Consider the following 21141-nt stretch of genomic DNA (forward strand, 5'->3'; position numbering starts at 1 on the left):
CCTGCTAGCTCCTGGAGGCCTGGTCTGTGTGATGGACCAAGGAATAGAAGTTTCTGGCAAAAGTCCTACAGTCTGAACTTTCTAGGAGGGCGCCTTGCAATTTATTCATTTGTTCATGTGTGATTATTTAAATTTTCTCTTTACCGTTTAATGCTCAAGGATTTGATCTTGGAACTGAACTTTGAGAAAAAAAAAAAGAACTCAACTTTGGAAAAAAAATGGTACATTTAGCAGTAATTTTATTTTCATGCCCTAAAAAAAAAGATGTACTTTCTTAAACTATCTAAGAGGAAAGCCATGGAGCCTCACATGGTATAATCTATGTACTTGGGAGACTGAAGCAGGAGGACGAGTTCTAGGCCAGCCTGGGCAACTTAGAAAGACCCTGTTTTACAGTAAAAGTTTAAAAAGGACTTGGGGGGCAAAAAAAAAAAAAAAGGACTTGGGGGGGGTGGTTAGCTCAGTGGCTCTGCCGCCTGATCGCAAGCACAAGGCCCCGAGTTGGATCCCTGGTACCAAAAAAAGGGCTGGGGATGCAGCTCAGTGGTAGAGTGCTTGCCTTGGCATGCTCAAGGCCCCGGGTTGGATCCCTAGTACTCAGACACAGGCGCGCGCGCGCGGGCACAGGTAGGGAGAGCCACAAGAAGACCGTGCATTTGAAGTCATTTTAAATATTGATTACAAATATGTAGACTTAGGGCTGAAGGTGAAGGCTGTCTCACTTCCTCTCAGGAGAGAGCTCTCCACTGCCCCCACAGTGGGAGGCAAGGCAGGCGCTGAGACCCACCCTGCCATGCACGTGTCTCACACTGGACTTTGGATTTATTCCTGCTCAGTGAGTACAGGAATAAATTGTTTAAGATTTCCAGATTGGGCTCTTACAACCTTCGTGTCATTTTTTTCTTATACAGAGCATCTCCAGTACTTTGGTGATACTTCTGAATGTATTAACCTTTTTAACTCCTCTAGAATATATTAACCTTTTTAAGTCTCTGGAAAAAAAAATGCAGAAAAAAAGTCTCCCCCAGCCCCCATCAGTAATAATATTCACTTCTGTTCCCTATAAAACAGGTCAAGTCATTAGCCCACAGAGTGGCAGTGGTAGTACAGATCTAACCAGTGACAAAGCAGGGCCCTCTGCCCAGGAGCCCGGCAACCAGGCACCCTTGAAGTCTATGTTGGTCATCAGCGGAGGAGAGGGCTACATCGACTTCCGGATGGGTAAGTCGTCCTTCCGGAGCTGGGTGAACAAGAAACCACTCTGATAAAGCCTTCTACGTTCTCTTTACTTGGGAAAGCGTCTGTATGTCTGTGTACACATTTCTCTCCACACAAACTATATTTGTTTGAAGTAGCATTAGAAATAGCAGGGAGTAGGGCCAGGGATTTAGCTCTGTGGTTCCGCCGCCTGCTTTGCAATCGCAAGGACCTGAGTTCCATCCCTGGTACCCCCAAAAAAGAAAGAAATAGCAGGAAATGGTCATTTGTTGAGATTTGAAAAGCTTAAAATTTGGAGTCAGAGGCTTTAGCAAACCAACTCCCCAGAACCTCAGTTTTCTGGCCTGCAAAATGAAATACAAATACTTCATAAAGTATAATTTGTATCAAAATTGATTTCCTGTGTTCATTTTCTCACCTTACAAACATTATAGTCTGCTTTGTGCCTGTCAGCCTTAAATTTGAGATTCGGAAGCAAATCCCAGGAAGCCTCCCCAGCAGATCACACAGCTTACAGAGCTAGGGCGAGGGCAGTCCGCTCTTCCCAGGCGGGCATCAGGAGGGAAGGCCGGGGAGGCCGGGGAGCGGCGGCCGAGGTGTTGCTGCAGCACTGAGTGTGGTCAGTGCAGGACTGGAGCGTGGCCAGGAATTGGTTTTCCACAAAACCACCCTGAAGTGGTGTGGGGGTGCAGTGGAGTGTGGGTTTCTAGTCTAGGGAGGGAGGAACAGCCTGTGACTAGAGAGAGGGAGGTGAGTTAGGCGGCCCTGGACAAGAAGAGCAGCCTTGGGAAGTGGTAACTGATTAATGGGAAAGAGCAGTTGTTTGCCTGGGGGTAAGGGACAGACACAGGTGGTCTGGAGGGAGGGAGGGAACTCTGAACTGTAAAGTGCTCTGCAAATATAAATCTATTTGCTATAAACATATGCATTAGCCTGAAAATCTCTGTGGCACACGCCTGTGATCCCAGCACTTGGGAGGCTGAGGCAGGAGGATCACTGGGTGTGAGGCCAGCCTGAATGACATAGTGAGACCCTGTCTCAAAAACAAAAAAATGAAAAAGTTCCCATGCATAAGTATTAAATGGCATTAGAGAGTATAATGCTGTACATTGAGACACATTCAGGTTTGAGATGTGACTTGTGGAAGAATAGAGGGTAGAGGGGCCGGGGATGTAGCTCAGTGGTGCCACTGCCTGCCCTACAAGTGCAAGGTCCTGAATTCGATCCCCAGTACCAAATAAAAAAAAAGAATAGAGGGTAAGCAGGGTGTGGCAGTGCACACCTGTAATCCCAGCACCCAGGTAGACCAAGGCAGGAAGATGCCATGAGTTCGAAGTCAGCCTGAACTACACAGTGAGACCCTGTCTCAAAAAAAACAGAGTAGAGGGTAAAATTCGGGGTCTGTGAGTAGTGGTACACATTCCCCAGCGTGGAGTCCAAGAGGTCCCGACACAGTCCTGGGAGTGGGAGACATCAGGAATTGCTTCTAATGGTGTCCGAAGGAAAGGAGTAATTTCAGAGCTTCAGTTAAGTCCTCATTGCTGCCGAATTCTTTGTAGAAAGGAACTGCAGTGGGTGATTCTGGCTTGTAGGGTGGCCCCAGAACCATTCTGAGGAATTTGTTAGTTAAATCTGTGTGGTTTTTCCACTTCCACTGAATTCCTTCCATTGCAGGTCCTGGAAATAGCATAAAAATTGCTTAACTAGATTTGGCAATATCTCTAGTTATCCAGGCTGAAAAATAAACTTGTCTTTAAACATAGGGTAATTTTTATAGTAAATATGCTTTTTTAAAAAATTAAATTTGATCTTGTTTTATTTCATTTCCTTTTTCATTTCCTCTTAATATTTTAACAAAGAGATTGATCCCTACAATTCCATATTTTTAATGGTTTAATTTAAATTCTAGAATGTAGAGACCCCAGAAAACAATTTTTTTTTATATAAATAGAATCTTCAAAGCAACTCAAAAAGCAAAGGTCATCAACCTCTTGTCTCGGCCAGTCAGTCGTTACCGTCGGAATCTTGTTTCTTTTTTTTTTTTTGTGGTACCGGGTATTGAACTCGGGTCCTTGCACTTGCGCAGCAGGCAGCGAAACCACTGAGCTAAATCCCCGGCCCTGGTCGGAATCTTAAAATTCGAGAGCCAGCCCAGGCCTGGTGCCCTGTGCTGCACAGCCTAAGCAAAGCCTGGGCTTGGTCCCAGCACTGCCTGAAAAAGGGAAAACATTAAAGAGCAAAACTTTTTATTTTTTTACATTCCAGCCACACAGTTATGTTGCAGGTTTAGGTCAGAAACTGACTTTGTCCTGAGTGCGCTTCTCTGTGGTTTGGTGCTGTATGAAAGCATCAGCGCCTTTTTTTGGTCCAGCTAAAGTTCAGGTGAAGCACGTTACAGAATTGCAGTGGGTCGCTAGGGTATCTTTGTTCCTTGCTGTTCATGGCTGTAAGCTTCTGCTGAAGACGTCACCAGCCGAGCGGGACTGACCTGCACTCATCACAGCTCCTGCCATCCTCCCTGGCCTCTTCCGACTGGGGCTCCCCCATCACTTGCCCTGCACTGAGGCTCCTGGGGAGGATGCCGGGTAGCAGGTGAGGAGACTGGTCCCTCAGGGAGACAGAACCGTTGCTGCATCAGTTGAGGAGAACCCAGCTCTGTTGCTGCTGACCTTGAGCTCTGGGTGTGAGCCACATGCGCCTGCCTGGGTCTTCGCTCCCGGGCCTAAGCATGACGGGAGCAAGAGCAGGGGTCTGTTCTGGATGAGCACAGAATGGGATCGCGTTGCCTTCTTAGCTTCCCGTTTTCTGTTACCATCAAATCCAGATGCACCACAGTGACTCCCACCACAGTGACTCCCGGTGCATACAGTAAGCTGGCTTTTATAGATGTAGAGAAAAATGCATTGGCCTTGGAGAAGCCAGGCAGCGACCCGGGTGGAAGCGGGTAAGGGCTTCAGCCAGTGTCCTCCTCCTGGGCTCTGTCATCTGTCAGCTTGCTCAAGTGTCATTCACAGACGTCTGGGCCCTGGCTCTCTATCTCTGTCCTCAGCCTCACTCGAGTCTCCTTGTTCCTCGCTAGGTGATGAAGGTGGAGAATCAGAACTTCTCGGAGAGGACCTTCCACTGGAGCCTTCTGTCACCAAAGCGGAAAGGAGCCACTTGATCGTGTGGCAAGTGATGTATGGCAGCGAGTGAGCCTGGAAACAGCTGGAATGGACACCGTCTCTTCTGCATGGTTTCTTTTACCTTTCTCTCTTTATTTAATGCTCTTTTTGTGACATAAGTTTCACCACATAAGGTGTGAGCATTTTTTCCTGTTAACTTTATATTACAAAACCTGTCCTGCCATTCAGTATGGAGGAGCTAGCTGTCCTGCCACACCAGTGTTATAGGCAATGTCAGTATATTACGAACAAACCAGAGAACGTTGATTTTCTGCAAACTGGTGGGTTACAGGAAAGCAACCCGATGTGCTTGCCCGGCCACAGTCTCGTGTCACTCACTCACTGGATGGGTCACTTTTTAGCTGTCACTAATAATGGAATTGATGGGAAACATTGATAAATGAAACTGTGCCATTCAGTACAATAGCAAGAGTTTTCCCCAGTGTATTATAAAATTGACACACACTAATAGCAGATGGGTCATCAGGATTTATCTAACTGTCCCAAGAGGGCTAAAAACTAACTGTAAATTAACTTCACTTTCAAATCTGACAAATCTTGTTTATATGGTATATAAAACTTTGTTTTCATCAGATTTTAGGGGGGTTTTATATTAAAGAAATTAAGACTACACTATTTAAATAAAAATTTCCTGTTTCTGTTTTATTAGAGCTGTAAAGTTTATAAGGCCTGCTTCTCTGAATATTATTCTTTTTTTTTATAACTAGTTGCACTCATTTCCATACTGACATGTTTGAGAGGCTTATTATTTATAAAGCTTAGAAGAGATCTGGAGAGACTTAGAAGACGCTTCGGCATTGGGAAGAGTTTTATAAAGGAATCGTGTTTTGTATACCGTGTACCAGAGGACGGTGGTGGTTGGTTCATTTTTGGCTTTCTTTCATGTAAAAATGCACCTGTTTGCCAAATGTTCCTGGGCCGCGCATGGCTGCCAGTGATAGCAACAGCGACACCATGGTGGGGATGAAGTCGGAGTCCAGCCTGACTGAGGAGCGGGGACAGGAAGTTCTCTTCTGTACAAAACTAACACACAGCTCACACTTGGTCCTCCAGATGTAAATAACTCACTTCACATTCACTCCCTTTTAGGCTTAAAATGCCACCAAATGGACAAACTGAAGGAGAAGGTGACGGCCAAGATGCTGCAAATAAGCCAAGGCTGGCATTGCGTCTCTTCACGCACAATGTCCTCTTCACACAGATTTGAGTCTGGGTTTAACTGATTCTCCTGTTCAGTAAGTTTTTGGGGTTTTTTTTTGGTACCGGGGATCGAACTCGGGACCTTGTGCTTGCAAGGCAGGCGGCAGAACCACTGAGCTAAATCCCCGGCCCTTGTTCAGTAAGTTTTAAAAAATCATGATGCTGTAGTTTTAACCCTCTCATACTTCCTGAAATGTGTGCTGTACCATTTCTTATCCGATACTCAAAGCAAAGCTAAGTATAACTTTGTGTGCTATTTTAAAAATATAAACCTGTAGGAAAAAGGTCCTCCTAGTCATTGGAAGGGGTGTCCAAGAAAAGATCACAAACACAGGTCTCTGCTGTCTAAGCATTCGTAAATGCCAGGGATTTCATTTTTTCTGAACTATTCTATAAAAACATCTGTAAAGTGGATACTGTGACTTTTACGCGTATACGTACTAAGGCTGGAGTATAAACTACATGGATTTAATAAGCCAGGGAGGCCTCAGATCCATTTGGCCACATGCGTCTATAAGCACATTAGGTACACAGCAAAATTGTGGCTGCTGTATATTTTAGAAGAAAACCTTTCACAAAAGCTATGTTTGGAAGATAATGTTTTCCTTAAACCTAGTCACTTTTCTTCACGGCACAAAACTTAGGCCACTTTTCCATAGCTTAATTGCTATGATTTTATTTAAAGTTAGAGCCCTTTTTGGCAATACTTTAAAAAAGCATTATTAAACATTTGTTGGAAATGTATCCATTCATAAGGAGACGCCAAAGTGTTTATTTATTTTTTTTTTTGGTACCAGGGATCAAACTCTGGTCCTTGCGTTGGCGCAGCAGGTGCCAAAACCATTGAGCTAAATCCCCAGCCGTGTTTGGAAATTTTAATCCCAAGAAGTCAGCATCCCTGAGCCATGCCCTGGCCGCCGTGGCCCAAGCCCTTTGCACGCTCATGTGCCCGTGTGGAACTTAGGGAGCCAGCGCTTGAGGATGCAGTGTGGACACCTTACGGTGGTTGTGCTTGCTCCCTGTGCCCGCGCCGGCCCTGCCTGGGGGAGTAAGGTGTGTGTCCTACCTAAACAGGCCAGACTACCTGCAGTCCTGTTCATCTGGCACCCAAGTGGACAGCCTGCCTGTATAGTCTGTCTGGAAGCTTTGCACTTAGGTTAAGTTTTTTTCCAGCCGCTTCCCTCCCTCTTTCCCCTGGTAACAGGCTCGTGTCCCTGCAGCGTTCACTTTGGTCAAGGTGGTGACCTTTGGGAAAGATGGCACAGTGTCAGCTCCTCACAAGCAGCTGGTCTAAACTGCCCGTAGCCACCGTGTCGGGCCAGAGAGAGGCTTGCACATCTCAGCTTGCTCTCCCCGTGAAGGCCCTGTTGGAAAAAACCAGGATGCTGACCTTTAGCCTTGCTCCAGGCTGTGAAGTTAGCTGTGTCCTGCCTTTGCTGATCTACACAAATGGTGTCTGTGCCACAGCCTGATAGTTACTGGCAGATGTGGGTTAGTGTCTGCGTGCAGCAAAGGGAGAGTGTTGTTTAGGAACTCAGTTGAGGGTTTTTTCTCTAACCCATGTGGAGCTAAATTGCTAAAATAGGAATGAATATCTTAAAAGCTGCAGCTTTTTGAGAGTGTAAAACATTTTTAGCACAAAACATGCAACACGACGTTTAAGAAAGATGGAATGTGTTCACATAGACAAGGTTAAAATACATTCTCTGGGTTGCATCAGTGTTCATCTCCTGTAAGGTCTCCACATGTGGGAAGGGACTGACACAGGCTGCTGCAGTAACCAAACAGCAAAACAAGCATCTCACTGTGGCGCTGGCCTCAAGAGTGAGGGTCTTGGTGGCCCCCAGGACCTGAGTTACGACTGCTACCAAAGCACCGAACCGGGCTTCGGTCTTCTTAATGGATCATGTTGGAAAAGGGACACATACGGGTCCCACTTTGCTCACGTGGGAAGAGGGGGAGAGAAAAAAATGTGGAAATCATACATGCTTTTCTAACAGGGTTATGCTATTCTGTAACACTAAATGTCTTTTTCTTTCTCTTCAAAGTTTAGTAATTTGTCCTACATTTCTCAATATTCAAACATATTTTAACCGTTACGTTCTAAATGTGTTTTTGTGCTAGGCATCTTACCCAGACTGTACTCGCCTCTGCAGTTGGGCTCTAGAGTGCCCCACTTGCTGTCTCCCAGAGGCTGAGACTTCATTTCTGTGAGCAGAAAGCTCATTTAGCAATGTAGTTATTTCAGTATTTATTTCTATTATGGAATCCATGGGGTTCGGAATGTAACTTTGTACATGAAATATATATAAATATGTATATGAAACATGCACGAGGTTCTGTGTGTTTTGTTTTTACCTCTCCCAGTCTTCCCTGTGCACCCCAAGTCATCCTCATTCCGAGGGGCGCTGCCCAGCGGCACCTGCTGTGGGATGTGGTGGGGAATGAGGACCTGGGTGTGCAGCTTTTGGGGGGGACTGGGGAGAATCCGCAGCTGAGTCACTCAGGGCAGGGAACTAAGTGTGCTCGTAAGACAGATCACCGGGCAGACAGAGCCCCTCCTCGGCTTCTGGAGACCCTACCCTGCCTGGCCCTGGTGCCCTGGGGCCTAATCAGCCACTGCTTTGGAAACCAGCTGACATCTCAGCACCCCGCTTCCTCCACTCCTGCCCCGTTATAATTTGCGTGGGGACAGGCAGCAGGCGCAGCCTTAATCTCCTTTTTGATTCACGGATCTAAGTTGACGTTTGGGATACTTTCAATGTGCTGCTCCAGTAAAAGCTTAAAAGGAGTATTTCATCTCCCTCAGCTGTATTCATTTGCCAAGGTTGTTGTCTCGCGGCTTTTCATGGCAAAGAGCTATAACCTTTTCATCGTTTCATGTCATTTTCAAGTCAGTCATCTAAGGGTTTTCCCAAGTCCTTTGCCCATAAATCCGCCAGGTGATCTGCAGAGACCCTTTGGAGAGTGTCGCTGCCCTTGGGTGATCCAGAGGCCTGGATGAGAAAGCGCCCCTGGGGTCTGCACTCAGGAGCTGTGTTCGAGTCTTGGGACAGCTATTCCCTCCCTTATGACCCTTAGGAGTTACTGAACTCTTCCGATTTCTTCCTGAGGGGCGAGGACACCCCAGGCGTCCAGGTGCTGGCCTGTGAGGTCACAGGTGAGGCACCACCTGCCTTCGAGGCCTCAGAGGCTCAAGAGGTGAGGATGAGTCAGACTCTTGGGGAGGGGAGGCTCTCAGCACAGCCTTGGACGGCAAAGGGGATGGGGCCTGTACTTGTGGGGCTCAGTGACAACTCAGTGGGGTGCAGTGTCCTTACTTCCTGTCTGGCCTTGAGTCTGTCACACCTCTATTGCCCAGCCTCTCTAGTGCCACAGGAAGGGGTGAAAATTCAACCCAGGAAGCCACATCTAAGTGTTAATTTCATTCCCACGCCTGCACACGGAGGGGCACACAGAAGCATGAAAGTAGTGGTAAATTTGAAATGTTTATATGTTTTTAAATTTAATATTCTTAGATGCCATCAAAATATTTTATATCTGCTGATAATGCTTTATGACGAACTCAGTCACTGCATATATATAAGTAGAAACAAAGAACTAAATATCTTAACATCAGATGAGTAACAGGGCATGGAGTGGTCATTGCTTTCTACATTATATAATAGTTTAGCATGCCAGGCGAGTGCCATATGCCCGTAATCCCAGTACTCAGAAGGCTGAGGCAGGAGGATCTTGCATTCAAGGCCAGTTGGGCTGCATAACAAGAGCCTGTCTCAAAACAAAACAAAGCTTAGCGTTACTCTTCAGAAGCAAGAATGCGAAATTCATATTGGGATTTTTGCAGGACATGGCAGGTGCAGAGGCACCCAGAAAGAATGGAGTCATCTGGGCCAGGGATTAGCTCAATGGTTCTGCTTCCTGCCTCACAAGTGCAAGGACCCGAGTTTGATCCCTGGTACCAAAAAAAACAAGAATGGAGTCATCTTTCAAAAACTTGAATTTCTTACCGAGCAGTATTATAACAAAGATCTCCTATTCACAGGGCTGTTAGAAAGAGCAAATGACATCATAAAAAGCTTTACTCAACAGTTAACAAATATTCACACCTTTCCCCACTGATATTTCCCAATACCCTTACTGCTCCTTGCCCTCTGACTTGGTTTTGGTTTTTTTTTGGTACCGGGGATCGAACTCAGGACCTTGGCGTGCTTGGAAGGCGCAGCGCCACTGAGCGACATCCCCAGCCCTCCCTCTGACTTTGGCTGGTCCTGGGTTCGTCTTTTCTTTTTTTTTTTGGTAGCAGGGATCGAACTCGGGACCTTGCACTTGCGAGGCAGGCGACGGAACCACTGAGCTAAATCCTCAGCCCTGGCTCGTGTTTTCTGAGTTCCAAATCCAGGAGTGAGTTCTCAGCGGCTGCCTTGGGCTGCATTTGGCCCGCTCTGCCCCAGTGGAAGGAAGCAGGTTTCCTGCAGGAAGCCGCCTGCACTTCCGTGCCGCAGCGCTGACCGGGTGTGCCTGAGGACGCAGGGCAGTGCAGTGCTGCACCTCCCGCCTCCCGGGGCGTCGCAGCCCTGTCCTCCTGGAGGGGCCTGGACAGGAGCGGAAACCCAGGGACCGGCTCGGTGGGCGCCCGGCGAGGCCTATGTCCGCAGGCTCACCCGGCCCTTTCTGCGCGTCGCCTGTACCGCTGGCACCAACGCACTGCTTTGATCCGAAGGACTCAGTGCGCGGGAGGCGCAGTCGGGAAGAGACACTGTCAGGCGCTCTGGGTCCCGGTCCTCCTCGGCCTTTTCCTTCCTGAACCAGGGAAGGGGTCTCCGAAAGCCCACTTTGGGGTGGCATCAGGACCTAGGACCGCTGGGGTCGCCGAGGTGAAGGGCTGAGGGACGCGGCGAGGCTCCCGTCTCCCCGGTGCCGCCCCCTCCCGGGTGCCAGGGGAACCGCGGCCGGCGCAGCCCCTGCGCTGCGCCTTTAGGACGCAAGGTGGCGCCATGCGAGTGTTCGCCTTCCGAGCGCCGCTGCCCAGGCGCTGCGGGCCCCCTTCCCGCCCCTGGTGCCCGCGGGGCCATCAACCCCGGCACGGGCGTCCTGGCCAGCCGAGGAGGGTGTCGCCTGGGAGGTCAGCTGTGCAAATGGTGAATTATTCCCTCTACCGACAAGCGTGGCCGGCGGCGGGGCTGGACCAGAAGCAGTGAGCTCCGGCCCCAGTGGCCTCCAGCCCCGCCCTCCTCGCCCCTCCCCTCCCTGCCCCCCAGGCTCCCGGGGCCGGGAACGCCGAGGCCGAAGCCCAGGTGCGGGGCCGAGGTGAGCAGGCCAGAGAAGCCCGGGCCGGGGAGAGAGCGGGTTGTGCGGCGCGGCCGGGTGCCCTCCGGGCGCCGGCTGCAGAAGGCGCTGCCGGCCGGGCCGAGGAAACGGCGGGGTCGCTCAGCGCTGCTGGGACCCAGGCCGCGGGGAGGGAGTTACATAACTCGCAGGGCCGTCAGCGGTTATTTGCTGGGTTTTATGACCGCGGTTGGGAGGCCAGAGGATTAGGGCGGGAGCCGGGCCTGGGAGCGACCCCGAGGCCCTGTCCCCGCCCCGATGGCCGTGGCCCCGCCCCAGAGGAGAAGGCAGCGACTTTTGGGGAACAGTTTTTTGGAGAGCAGACACCTGACCCCCACAGCTGCAGAGGCGCTCCCGGCACCCCCAGGGCCCGCCTGCCACCCCTGGGAAGAAATCCTCTCCTGCCCCGCGGTCTGGAAGGCTTGGGGCCGGCATGTTTGCTCACACCTGTAATCCCAGCACTTTGGGAGGCTGAAGCAGGAGAATCACAAGTTCCAGGCCAGCCCGGGGAATTTACCAAGACTCTCTCTCAAAAGAAAAAAAGGCCTGGGGTTGTAGCTTAGTACAGAGGACCTGGGTCTAATCCCCAGTGCCAAAATGAATAAATCAAAATAACACAAGTGAGGGGCAGGGGTGAGAGCCCCAGGCTGCGGAGGAGAGGTGTTGTGTGCCTGCTCTCAGCTGGGAGGGTTGAGAAGTTGGGCTGGGGCTAGGGCCAAAAACTTTGAGATCCTTTCAGAAAATCCTCGCGTGGCTGTCGGAACTGGTGCCCGCTCCCCTCTGCCGGTGGCCTTGCAGAAGGGAGGTCCCAGGGTGCCCGCCCAGGTGACAGGAGAGTCCCGGGCCCGCCTCTCAGCCTGGGCCCTGCTGTCCTCCCTCCGGGCTGGCGGCGCCTTTGCCGCGTGCTCTGTGCCGCGCATTGGGCTCGCCCCACCTGCCGCCTTCCGTGAAGACGGAAGCTGCTTCTGGACATTGCTAAACGACCCCCGGGGGCGAACGTGTCCCTGTTTGAGAAACCTCCATGAACACTCCCAGAACGTTTGGCCATGACCGAGATCGTGGGAGGTGACAGCCCTGCTGAGAGCCGTGCAAACGCTGCGTCTGAACGACCCCCTCGCCCGCAGTGACCCTGGGGCCCGGGAAGAGCCCCAGACCTCGTACACTGCCCACCGATGAGACCCGGCAGCAGACAGGCCCCGAAGACTCGCAGCGCACCCTGATGCAGCTGCCCTTTCCAAACAGAAGGGGGAGATGCAGGCGACTCTCATACTGATTATGCCCAAGGCAGGCTGTGAAGAGTCAACCCCACAACTGGCTTGTTTAGAGAACCAAGTCCGGCTGAAGCCTACGTCCTGGGGTCAGGGTAACTCACACCCAAACTCCGTTCCCACAACTAAAACCTGACTAGAAGGACAGTGCTCTAATTGCAACCATATATTTTGTCTCTTCTGTTCCTAATTCAAGAATGCTTTGTCTTGTCCTTTCCGAGCCTTGTTTACATTAATTTCCATAGAAACTGCACATAGCTTGCCTTTACCCCAATTGATGGCCAATAAAAGTCAGCGCCTGGGACTGGCCAGAACCTCTGTCAGCTGCACCCGTATTGGTGGTCCTGGCTCCCCGCTTTCTCTCTCTCAGTTCTGTCTCTCAGTGCATTTATTTCTCGGGCCTGTGCCGTATACTGGGTAGGGTACTGGAACCTAACTGCAGGGGTCTCCAGTACCTGTGTGAGGAACCTTGGCTTAGATGACAGGTGCCCGAGGACTCGGGAATGGACCGGTGTTGGAGCCTGGACCATCCGATTCCAGAGCCTGTCACCAGCTGTTTCTGAGGCTGGCTCTTCGGGGAGCAGTCTGCTATGAGAGCCCAATGATGGCGCACTGACTGTCTTTCCAGAGAGGCCCCAGCGTTTTTTGTTTTGTTTTGTTTTGAGATGGAGTCTCACTGTGTACCCCAGGCTGGCCTGGAATTCCCTGAGATCCTCCTGCCACAGCCTCCCAGGTGCTGGGATGACAGGAGTGTGCCCTGCCTGGGCCATGGCTGAGCGACCCTGACTGGCCCGGGGACCTGGCCCAGGAATGCAGAGGGGCTCTTGGTCTGGGTCTGGACCGTGATGGCAGTGGCCGGACCACCGAGACCCCAGCGATCTCCCGGAACTGGCTCTGCAGCTCACTGTGAACACACCTGGCACTCAACAGCGCCTCTGAGCTCTCAGGCAGGCTCTCGGGGCCTCAGTTTCCCTGTTGTAAAATAGAGGGGTTGGACTGGATGATCGCTAATGAGTCAGCCACTGAGCACTTCCTGTGTCATAATGTCTTTTGTTGTTTATTTTTGGTTTTTGAGACAGGGTCTTGCTGTGTAGGTCAGGCTGGTTCAAACTCAGTGATCCTCCTTCCTCAGCCTCCCAAGTACTGGAATTACAGGCATGCAACGATGCCCGGCTGTGATAAGGTCTTTCTGTACGCCCTAATATTTAATTGTATCGTCACTCGGAGGTTATTATCCTCATTTTACAGCGGAGGCAGCTGAGACCCAGGGCGCTGAATCACTTGCCCAAAGCCACACGGCCAGTAGGTGGCGCGGGCGGGTCACACGCCCAGGCCTGGCCCTGCCAAAGATTCCAGTAGCCCGGCAGGAGGCGCAGGGCGGGGCGGGACGGTGGGCGCCCCGGAGAGGCGGGAATGGTGGCAGCTGGCCCGGTGGGGAGGGCTCAGAGATGACACGGAGCTTTGCAGCCCGGGGCCCGGCGGGTGGCGGCGCTATGAATAGACACAGGCGTCTGCAGCAGGGGTTCGGAGACCAGGTCACCCTCAGACGCGCTGCCCTGGGCAGGCCAACCGGGAGACACCGGGCCGAGGCCTCGCCGAGTTCCTCGAGGAAGATCAAGATTTAAAATGCGTCGGTGTCTCTACCAAAGCCCCAAGCCGGTGGCTGCTGACATCTCGGGGCTGCAACTTCAAGTCTCACACTGACCGCTAGGGTCTCTGTCCCTGGGGTGCACCTGGAAGGGCCAGTGGGGGTACAGTGAGCCTGGGGACCGGGCTGCCCCCCGGAGAGACAGGTGTCGTCGTCGTCCTCCCTCTCCCTCTCCCCCCCCCCCCGCCTCCTCCTGGACGCGGTATCCACGGCACCTGGCCCTCGACCTGGCGGCAGAGGCGGGGGAGCCCAGTTTCCCGGCCGCGTCTCCGTGACATTTGCGTCAGCAGCTCTGCCCTTTGACCCCTGGTTCCCAGGAGGGGAGGCAGAGGCCGGGGGACTCGTCATTTGCAGTTCCCTGCGAACGGCAGTTTATTGGGGTTTGGCCTGGCTTCTGCCTCCCACACCTGGCTTTATGGCCGGGAGTGGCCCTGCAGTCGGCCGGGGGAAGTCACGCTTATAAAAGTGTCGGGCTCCCGGGGAGCTGTCCCTGCCCGGGCCCTGCGCCAGCGCCAGCGCCAGCAATGCTCTGGCTGCTCGGGCTTGTCGGGACATGTCTCCAGCCGCCAGGCCAGGCCAGGGCGGCGCGGGGTCCCCAGGAGCCCCTGTCCCCGCGTGCGAGGCCACCGGCCAGCCCCGCCCACCGTGTACGGCCGGGACCCTGGGGCTGCGTTGGAGGGAACATTTCCTCCCGGCCCTGTCAGAGGGAGCTCCCCAAGCATTTCTGGGAATCCCCAGCGCAGTGTTCTTTTCCTGGGGAGGCTTCTCTCTGGGGCCCAAGTCTGGGCCTCTCAGACACCCGCCCTCAGTTAAATACCACTGCCCACTCCCCAGCCGCACCCTGCTGGGAGACTTTCCAATCACCAGTGTTTCCAAAATCAGTTTAGGTGACACAGTCACTAGCTTTTTATTTTGCTGAATTAAGGACATTAAAGGAAAATGTTAACTGGGTGGGGTGGTGCACATCTGGGATCCCAGCACTCTGGAGGCTGAGGCACGAGGATCTCCTCAAGTTCAAGGCCGGCCTGGACAACATTTTGAGACCCTTCTTAAAAGGAGCTGTTAGGGCTAGGGATTTAGCTCAGTGGTTTCCCCACCTGCTGTGCAAGCGCAAGGAACAGAGTTCGATCCCCGGTACCAAAAAGAAAAAGGAGCTGTCAGAGGAAAGGGGCGAGCCTGGTGGTCTCTCAGATTGAGCACAGCTGGCTTTGGGAAAACCTCCCTCTATGTCCCTTATTTTTCTAATTTTGCCTCAAGCAGAGGAGAGGAGGTGGGAGCCAGCATGGGTGCCCAGTTCTTGGTGAGATTCCTGTTCTTCAAACTGCTGGTCGGGACCCAGTGCCCAGGGCTTTGCTCTGGGGACCCATCCCCCTTCCTGTCCCGTCTCCCGGCTCCGGCTCCTGTGCTGGCACCTGCCCTGGCCCTGTGCCAGCCTCCAGGGAAGCCACACGGCGGGAGGCGGCTGTCCCGGCTGGGGGATCTCAGCCTCCCCCCTCCGAGAGCTTCAGTTTCGTGCTCCATAAAATGGGTATATGAGCTGCTCATCACAGGGCTGGGTGGGGATCAGACAGAGGCGAGGCGACTGTGAACGTCCGCTTGTGAACTCCGAGGCCCAGGCAGGGCCGCCTATTGTCATCATTATGGGAAACTAGTAAACAGGCCAGCCTCAGTGCTGAGCTCAGCTTCTGGGTACAACACCCAGTCTGCCACCTGGGGGCCCCCAACCCCACAGAGGAGCAGCTGGCTGATCTCAGGGCTCAGGGAGGGCTGGTGGGGCCCAGGCTTGAGCTGTAGCTGTACAGGAGGCAGAGTTGCACACTGAACAAAAGGCATCCATTTATTGTGGTGGCCTGCTACATGGTTTTTGATGCTGATTGCCCCCCAAATTGTATAGCAGTGTGTGAAGGGCTCCCCAAGGAGGAGCCCGTTTGGGGTGGGATTCAGGGAAGGCCCAGTGCCTGGGCATCAAGGGGTTCACAGAGCAGCCTTTTTAGGGACTACCTGGTTTCTGCCGTGTTGCTGTGGAACGGAATGAGGGACATGTTGGCCCGAACCCCATCCAGCTCCACCACTCCAGTGTGCCTCAGTTTCCGAATCTGTAAACAGGAACAGGGTCCTGCCTTCCCAGGGCTTCAAGGAATTGGGAGGGTACAAGGGGCCTCAAGGGGTACATCCCCACCTGAGCCGAGCTGGCCAGCCCTGAGCAGCGGCCCATGAGGGGCAGAGCCCGCACCCTCCCGACCCCTGCTGACACCCGCTTGGCAGGGAGGTTGGCTTTTCCTTCCAGAGGCCAGGTTCATTCACTGGTCAGGCAGGGACAGCCGGTGACACGGGGAGGGACCCTGCGCACACCCTAGACACACACGGGTGCACACACAGGCCCGCGCGCTCCCTACACACACACACAAGTGTGCGTGTGGCCTCACACAGCAGAGCCAGCCCTGGGTGGAGAGCTCCCTGGGCCACAGTGCCTTCCCTGCTGCTCATTTGTGGAAACTGATCCCCAAGCAGCTCCACCCCCGCCACACACTGCGCCCGGATCCCGGCCCACACAGCACCTAGCCTGGCCCTGCCTGCCTCAGTCTCCCTCCTGGGTCTCATATCCAACCTTCTGTCAAACACCCCAACTCGGGGGGAGGGCGCCCCACCACTGCAGACGGTGCCTGGCACTCAGTCAGTGCCAACAAAGCGTGCTGCAGGGGGCTGGTACCCCAGCGCGGACACCTCCACAAGCCCACCCCAGATCAGCGTCGGAGTCCAGCAGGGCCTGGTGGAGGATGCCCGTCATCCAGGCACCCAGGAGGCTGAGGCAGGAGGATCACCAGAGTTCAAGGCCAGCCAGGGCTATTTAGCAAGACCTTGTCTCAAAACACAAAGAGAAGTTCGGGGTCCACTGGGAAAGGGCACCCATGGGGGCTCCAGTCACTCTCTTGGGAGAAATGAGGTGGCTGCCGGAGAACACAGGGCCTGTGGTGTGTCAGGGATCGCCTACCTGTGTCCAGCCACCACTGCCACCCCCATCCCCTGGGGAGCACAACCCCTGCGGGCCAGGGATCCCTGGGTCATAACCTGCCACCCAGAACCGACCAGAACCTGGGCAACCCGGGCAGGAGGGGCCAAGGGTGGAGGGAGAGAAGGGACCGGGCACTGAAGGTCAGGAGGTAACGGGACCCGCGGTTAGGTTATAAATAAGTCCCGGCAGCGGGTGATGCTGGACCTGCGCCCTGCGGGCCTGGGAGCCCAGGGGCAGCGCCAAGGCCTCTGGGGCAGTGCAAGGTCAGAGCAGCCAGGTTTCCTGGCTCTCGGCTGTGGGGGTGGGGGGTGGCCGGACCCAGGCCCCCAGCCTCATCCCGAGCTGTCCCCAACACCAGTGGGACACAGCTGACGGCAGGAAGACACCTCTCTCCACCTGCTGAAAGAGGGGCGGCCTTAGTCAGCTCCGGAGCACACTTATTTTTAAAACTTGTTGCTGTGAGTGGGCACGCCTGTCATCCCAGCACTCGGGAGGCTGAGGCAGGGCGGTCACAGTAGTTCCAGTCAGCCTGGGCTACAAAGTGAGACCCTTTCTCAAACCAACAAAAGACAAACGTACAAAGACCTCTCAGTGGTTGGAGTTCCGCCCACGGGCTGAGCCCGCAGTGTAGGGATCAGGCACTCGGTGAGCACCCTGCGTGGTCACCCCAGCCCACAGGCCCGGCCCCTGCCCTGCGCACAGCTCAGTCCTGGCTTCCAGCCTGTGCACCCGGCCTGGCCCGTCGCAGCCTGGGAAGTGCTGCTTTTTACTCAACATTTTACCGAGAATGATTTTTCTTTCCCTTTTAGGGGCGGGACGTGTTTTGACTCAGGGTCTGGCTAATGTAGTCCAGGCTGGCCTTGAACTTTTCCGATCCTCCCGCTTTAGCCTCCCAAGTCCTGGGACTACAGGTGTGCACTACCATGGGTGATTAAAGAATGATTTTTCAAAGTTAGTTTTTGTTCTAAAAAATGATAAACATACATTTTTTTAAAATATAGAAATATAGGGGCCGGGGATTTAGCTCAGTGGTTCCAGAGCCTGCCTTGCAAGCGCAAGGTCCCGAGTTTGATCCCTGGTACCAAAAAAAAAAAAAATATATATATATATATATATATATATATATATATATATGGAGAGAGAGAGAGAGAGAGAGAGAGAGAAATATAAAAAAGGAAGAAAAACCACCCACTATTATTGTTTAGCATTAACCTTTCAAGCAATCAGCAATGTTTCCTAAGAGGCTCAGACCCGGAGCCCCACAGAGGAGAGATGGTCCTCACTTATTGTTGGGCCAAGTGCTAACTAACTCTGTATCCCCAGCAGGGGTGGCACCAGGGGCTGGCGACACCGAGTGAGCATACAAAGGCCTGGTCTTTGACTTTTGGCTGGGGAAAGCTGTGCTGGAGGCTGGCACAGTGAGTACAAAAGCCCTGGAGCAGCCGTGCCAAGGGTCTAGGCACAATGGGGAAGCCAGCGCAGGAGGGCTGTGATCTGGGGTTTGTCTGTGATCATGCTGGCTGCTCGGGGACTGACAGAGGAGGCTCCTGTCTCCTCCTGTCCCTGCCCCTCCCCTCCTCCTCCATCCCGTCTAGCGACTGACTTCAGGGCAGACCCATGCTGGGCCCCAGGGCCCCGGGCTTCTCAGAGTGTCTGTGTCCTGGTCCCGGATGTGCTGACACCACAGCGAGTGGCGCCAAGACAGCTGTGGAGCGGTCACCGCACCAGGCCGCCCGGTCCCGACAGCCTCCTCCCGGCCTGCTGCTGAGGTCTGCCCTGGCCAGGCAGGGCCCCTCCCCTCCTTGGCCACTTCCGGCTCTGCCCTTCTGACTGCCCCTGGGGGGGCGGTGGGTGTCCCCAGCTTCCGGGGTGCACACTGCGAGCCCCGGAAGCTCCAAACCTGCCACTCGGCCCAGCCAGGCCAACCGCGGCCTCCTGCAGTGAGTGGGCATCGCACCTTTAGCACCGCTCAGCTCTGCCTTGACCACGCCCTCCCCAGCCCTCCCACCCCTGCTCTGCGACAGGCAGCTGCCCTTGCCCTTCTTTCTATTCCCAGCATGGCAGCCGGAGGTGTCACCCTCTGCTTCGCCTGTCAATCTAAGGAAGAGTCGCCACCTGCCCCTCCCCACCTCTCTGCTGCTCAGTTGCTCCTCCTTCCTTGGTTTCTGCCTCAGGGCCTTTGCACCACTCTTCCTGCTTCCTGAATCCCCTCCCCCAACACTTCCATGGTGGGCTCCTCTTCCTCTCATACATTTCACTAACCACACCGAGGAGCACTCCTTAGGCACCGCATTAAAGATGAAAGATCACACCTGGCACCCAGCTGGTGGCTTCTAATCCACTCTCCAATAAAAGGACACCGCTCCAGGAGGAAAAGGCTGATTGTAGGATGGGGCAGGAAATGCAGACAAGAGCCCTGAGAGAGCCACACTGACGGGAACAGGTTAAGGGGACCCAGGAGCCAACAGGAAGAGCTGCCAGTGGCCAGAAGCCGGGACTACTGAGCAACAGAATAAATATTATGGGATTATAACTCAAATGCAAAACAAATATGCACAAGACCATTATAAATATAGGAGCAAATGAACTAACACATGGAAGAGACAGGGCTCCCACTCAGAAGAATCCCAAATGATGGATACAATTCTTTGTTGTTGTTGTTTTGTTTCACACAGGGTCTCCCTACGTAGCCCAGGCGGGCCCTGAACTCCACACTGATCCTCCTGCTTCAGCCTCCCGAGTGCTGGGATCACAGGTGTGCACCACTAGACTCGGAAGTTGGTGCAGATTTTAAAGAGGGGGAGCATAGTGACTTCCCTCCAAACCCTGCAGTTGGGGAAGGGGGCAGAGAGGGGCCACTCCACATCAGCCAGGCAGTCAAGGTCAACGTCAAGGTCAGCACCAGTCACACTGCTGGTGTGGACCCCAAGAGTGCTCAAAATGCCACTTCAGCCAGACGTGATGGCCTATCCTGTAATCCCAGCACTCGGGAGGCTGAGACAGGAGGATCCCAAGTTAATGTCTTAGCAAAACCCTATCTCAAAGTAAAAGAAAAAGGTCAGGGAATGGAGCTCAGTGTGAAGGCTCTGAGCTCAATCCTCAATCCCACAAAAAACTTTTTTTTTTTTAATTTAAAAATGCCATCCTTCCCCACCTGCCCTATCCCTGTCCTGACTTACCCTATTCTCTGGTCCCCATTTGGCGACCTCCTGTTTTGTTTTTTACCTGTTAAAGCTCTAGACTCTAAGGTTCCTAAAGTGTCTCTTTCATGCGTGTCCCCAGGGCCTCGAACAATCTGACACAGCGCTCAATACATATTTGTTGAATGATAAATTTCCAGATAGTCACTGTTAGTTTTTCCACTTTTTTTTTTCCCCCTCTGCCTAAATACATTTACTCCTGTTTAAAAATAAACACAAGATTAGAAGGTCCGGCCTGTCTGTCCTCACTCAATAGCTCCTGGTCGCTTGTCCTCCTCCGGCCCTGACACCCGTTTCTGGACCCCGCGGGTGCCTGCGGGCCTCGCGAGTGGGTGCAAAGGGAGAGCCCCGGCTGCCCCGATCTTCCACGCTGACGTCTGGCAGAGGGGTGGCTCTGTGCCCGGGCCAGGCCGAGCCCATCTGTCCTCTGACACCAGGGCTGTGGGCACCGGATCCCGCCCGGGCAGAGGCGGCTGCGCCAGAACCCAGGGATTAAGCAGCTTTCACAATCCCCGCGCGCAGGCGCAGTAGGGACACAGCGCCTGCGTCCTGGCACACGGTGCTCCGGGGAGCTGGGCTCTGTCCGGGTGCCGAAGCGCTGGCCTGGGGGTACCCAGGGTGCCGGGGGGGGGGGGGACACTGTGGAGGGCGAGGCGGGAGCAAGGGTGACCCTGCTGGCCCTCCGAGGCCATCTGCTTCCGGATCCCGCCACCGGCGCTCCTTCGGGACCCTGGAAGACGCCTGCCCCGCAAGGCCTCACTTCTCTGGGGCGCGCTGGGGTGTCTGGGTCCGTGCGCTGAGGAGCTATGCGCATGCTCACTCGGCACCTGCGTGCTTGCCCCGAGAGCACAGGCTGGGGTGTGAGCGCGTTGCGTGTGCACGCGGGCACGTGTGCCCCGGGTCAGGCTGTGAGGACAGAGACTGACCTTGGCGCACACCTGTTGCCCACCCGCCCCCGCCCCACGCTGCCGGCGCAGGTGAGCGGCCTCCCACACCTACACTTCCTCCTCCTGGTCTCGTTTTCCAGATGGTGCTTGTGGCTTCCCTTCCCCCTCCGTGCTTGGGTCCTGGTGGTCCCCAA

General features: G+C 53.8%; 1 protein-coding gene and 1 long non-coding RNA gene across 12 annotated transcripts in view; one reads left to right on the top strand and one right to left on the bottom strand.

Moving 5' to 3' along the window:
• Positions 1–7933, top strand: part of Spag9 (sperm associated antigen 9) — a 117084-nt gene extending 109151 nt beyond the window's left edge. For all 11 annotated transcript variants that reach the window (XM_087202603.1, XM_087202605.1, XM_087202604.1 and 8 more), the window contains 2 exons: positions 1072–1221; positions 4298–7933. In XM_087202603.1, the coding sequence (XP_087058729.1) occupies positions 1072–1221; positions 4298–4413 (266 nt within the window). In that variant the 3' untranslated portion in view covers positions 4414–7933. The remainder of the gene's footprint in view (positions 1–1071; positions 1222–4297) is intronic.
• LOC147821020 (uncharacterized) lies at positions 6378–14054 on the bottom strand. The gene is made up of 2 exons (XR_015447832.1): positions 10268–14054; positions 6378–9374 (listed from the first exon to the last, which is right to left on the bottom strand). It is a non-coding gene; the product is annotated as an uncharacterized LOC147821020 (long non-coding RNA).
• Positions 14055–21141: the final 7087 nt, after the last annotated feature.

Source organism: Heterocephalus glaber, unplaced genomic scaffold (assembly GCF_053883595.1).
Source record: "Heterocephalus glaber isolate CG9 unplaced genomic scaffold, H.glaber_assembly_v1.0 deba00001773, whole genome shotgun sequence".
Classification (NCBI taxonomy): domain Eukaryota; kingdom Metazoa; phylum Chordata; class Mammalia; order Rodentia; family Bathyergidae; genus Heterocephalus; species Heterocephalus glaber.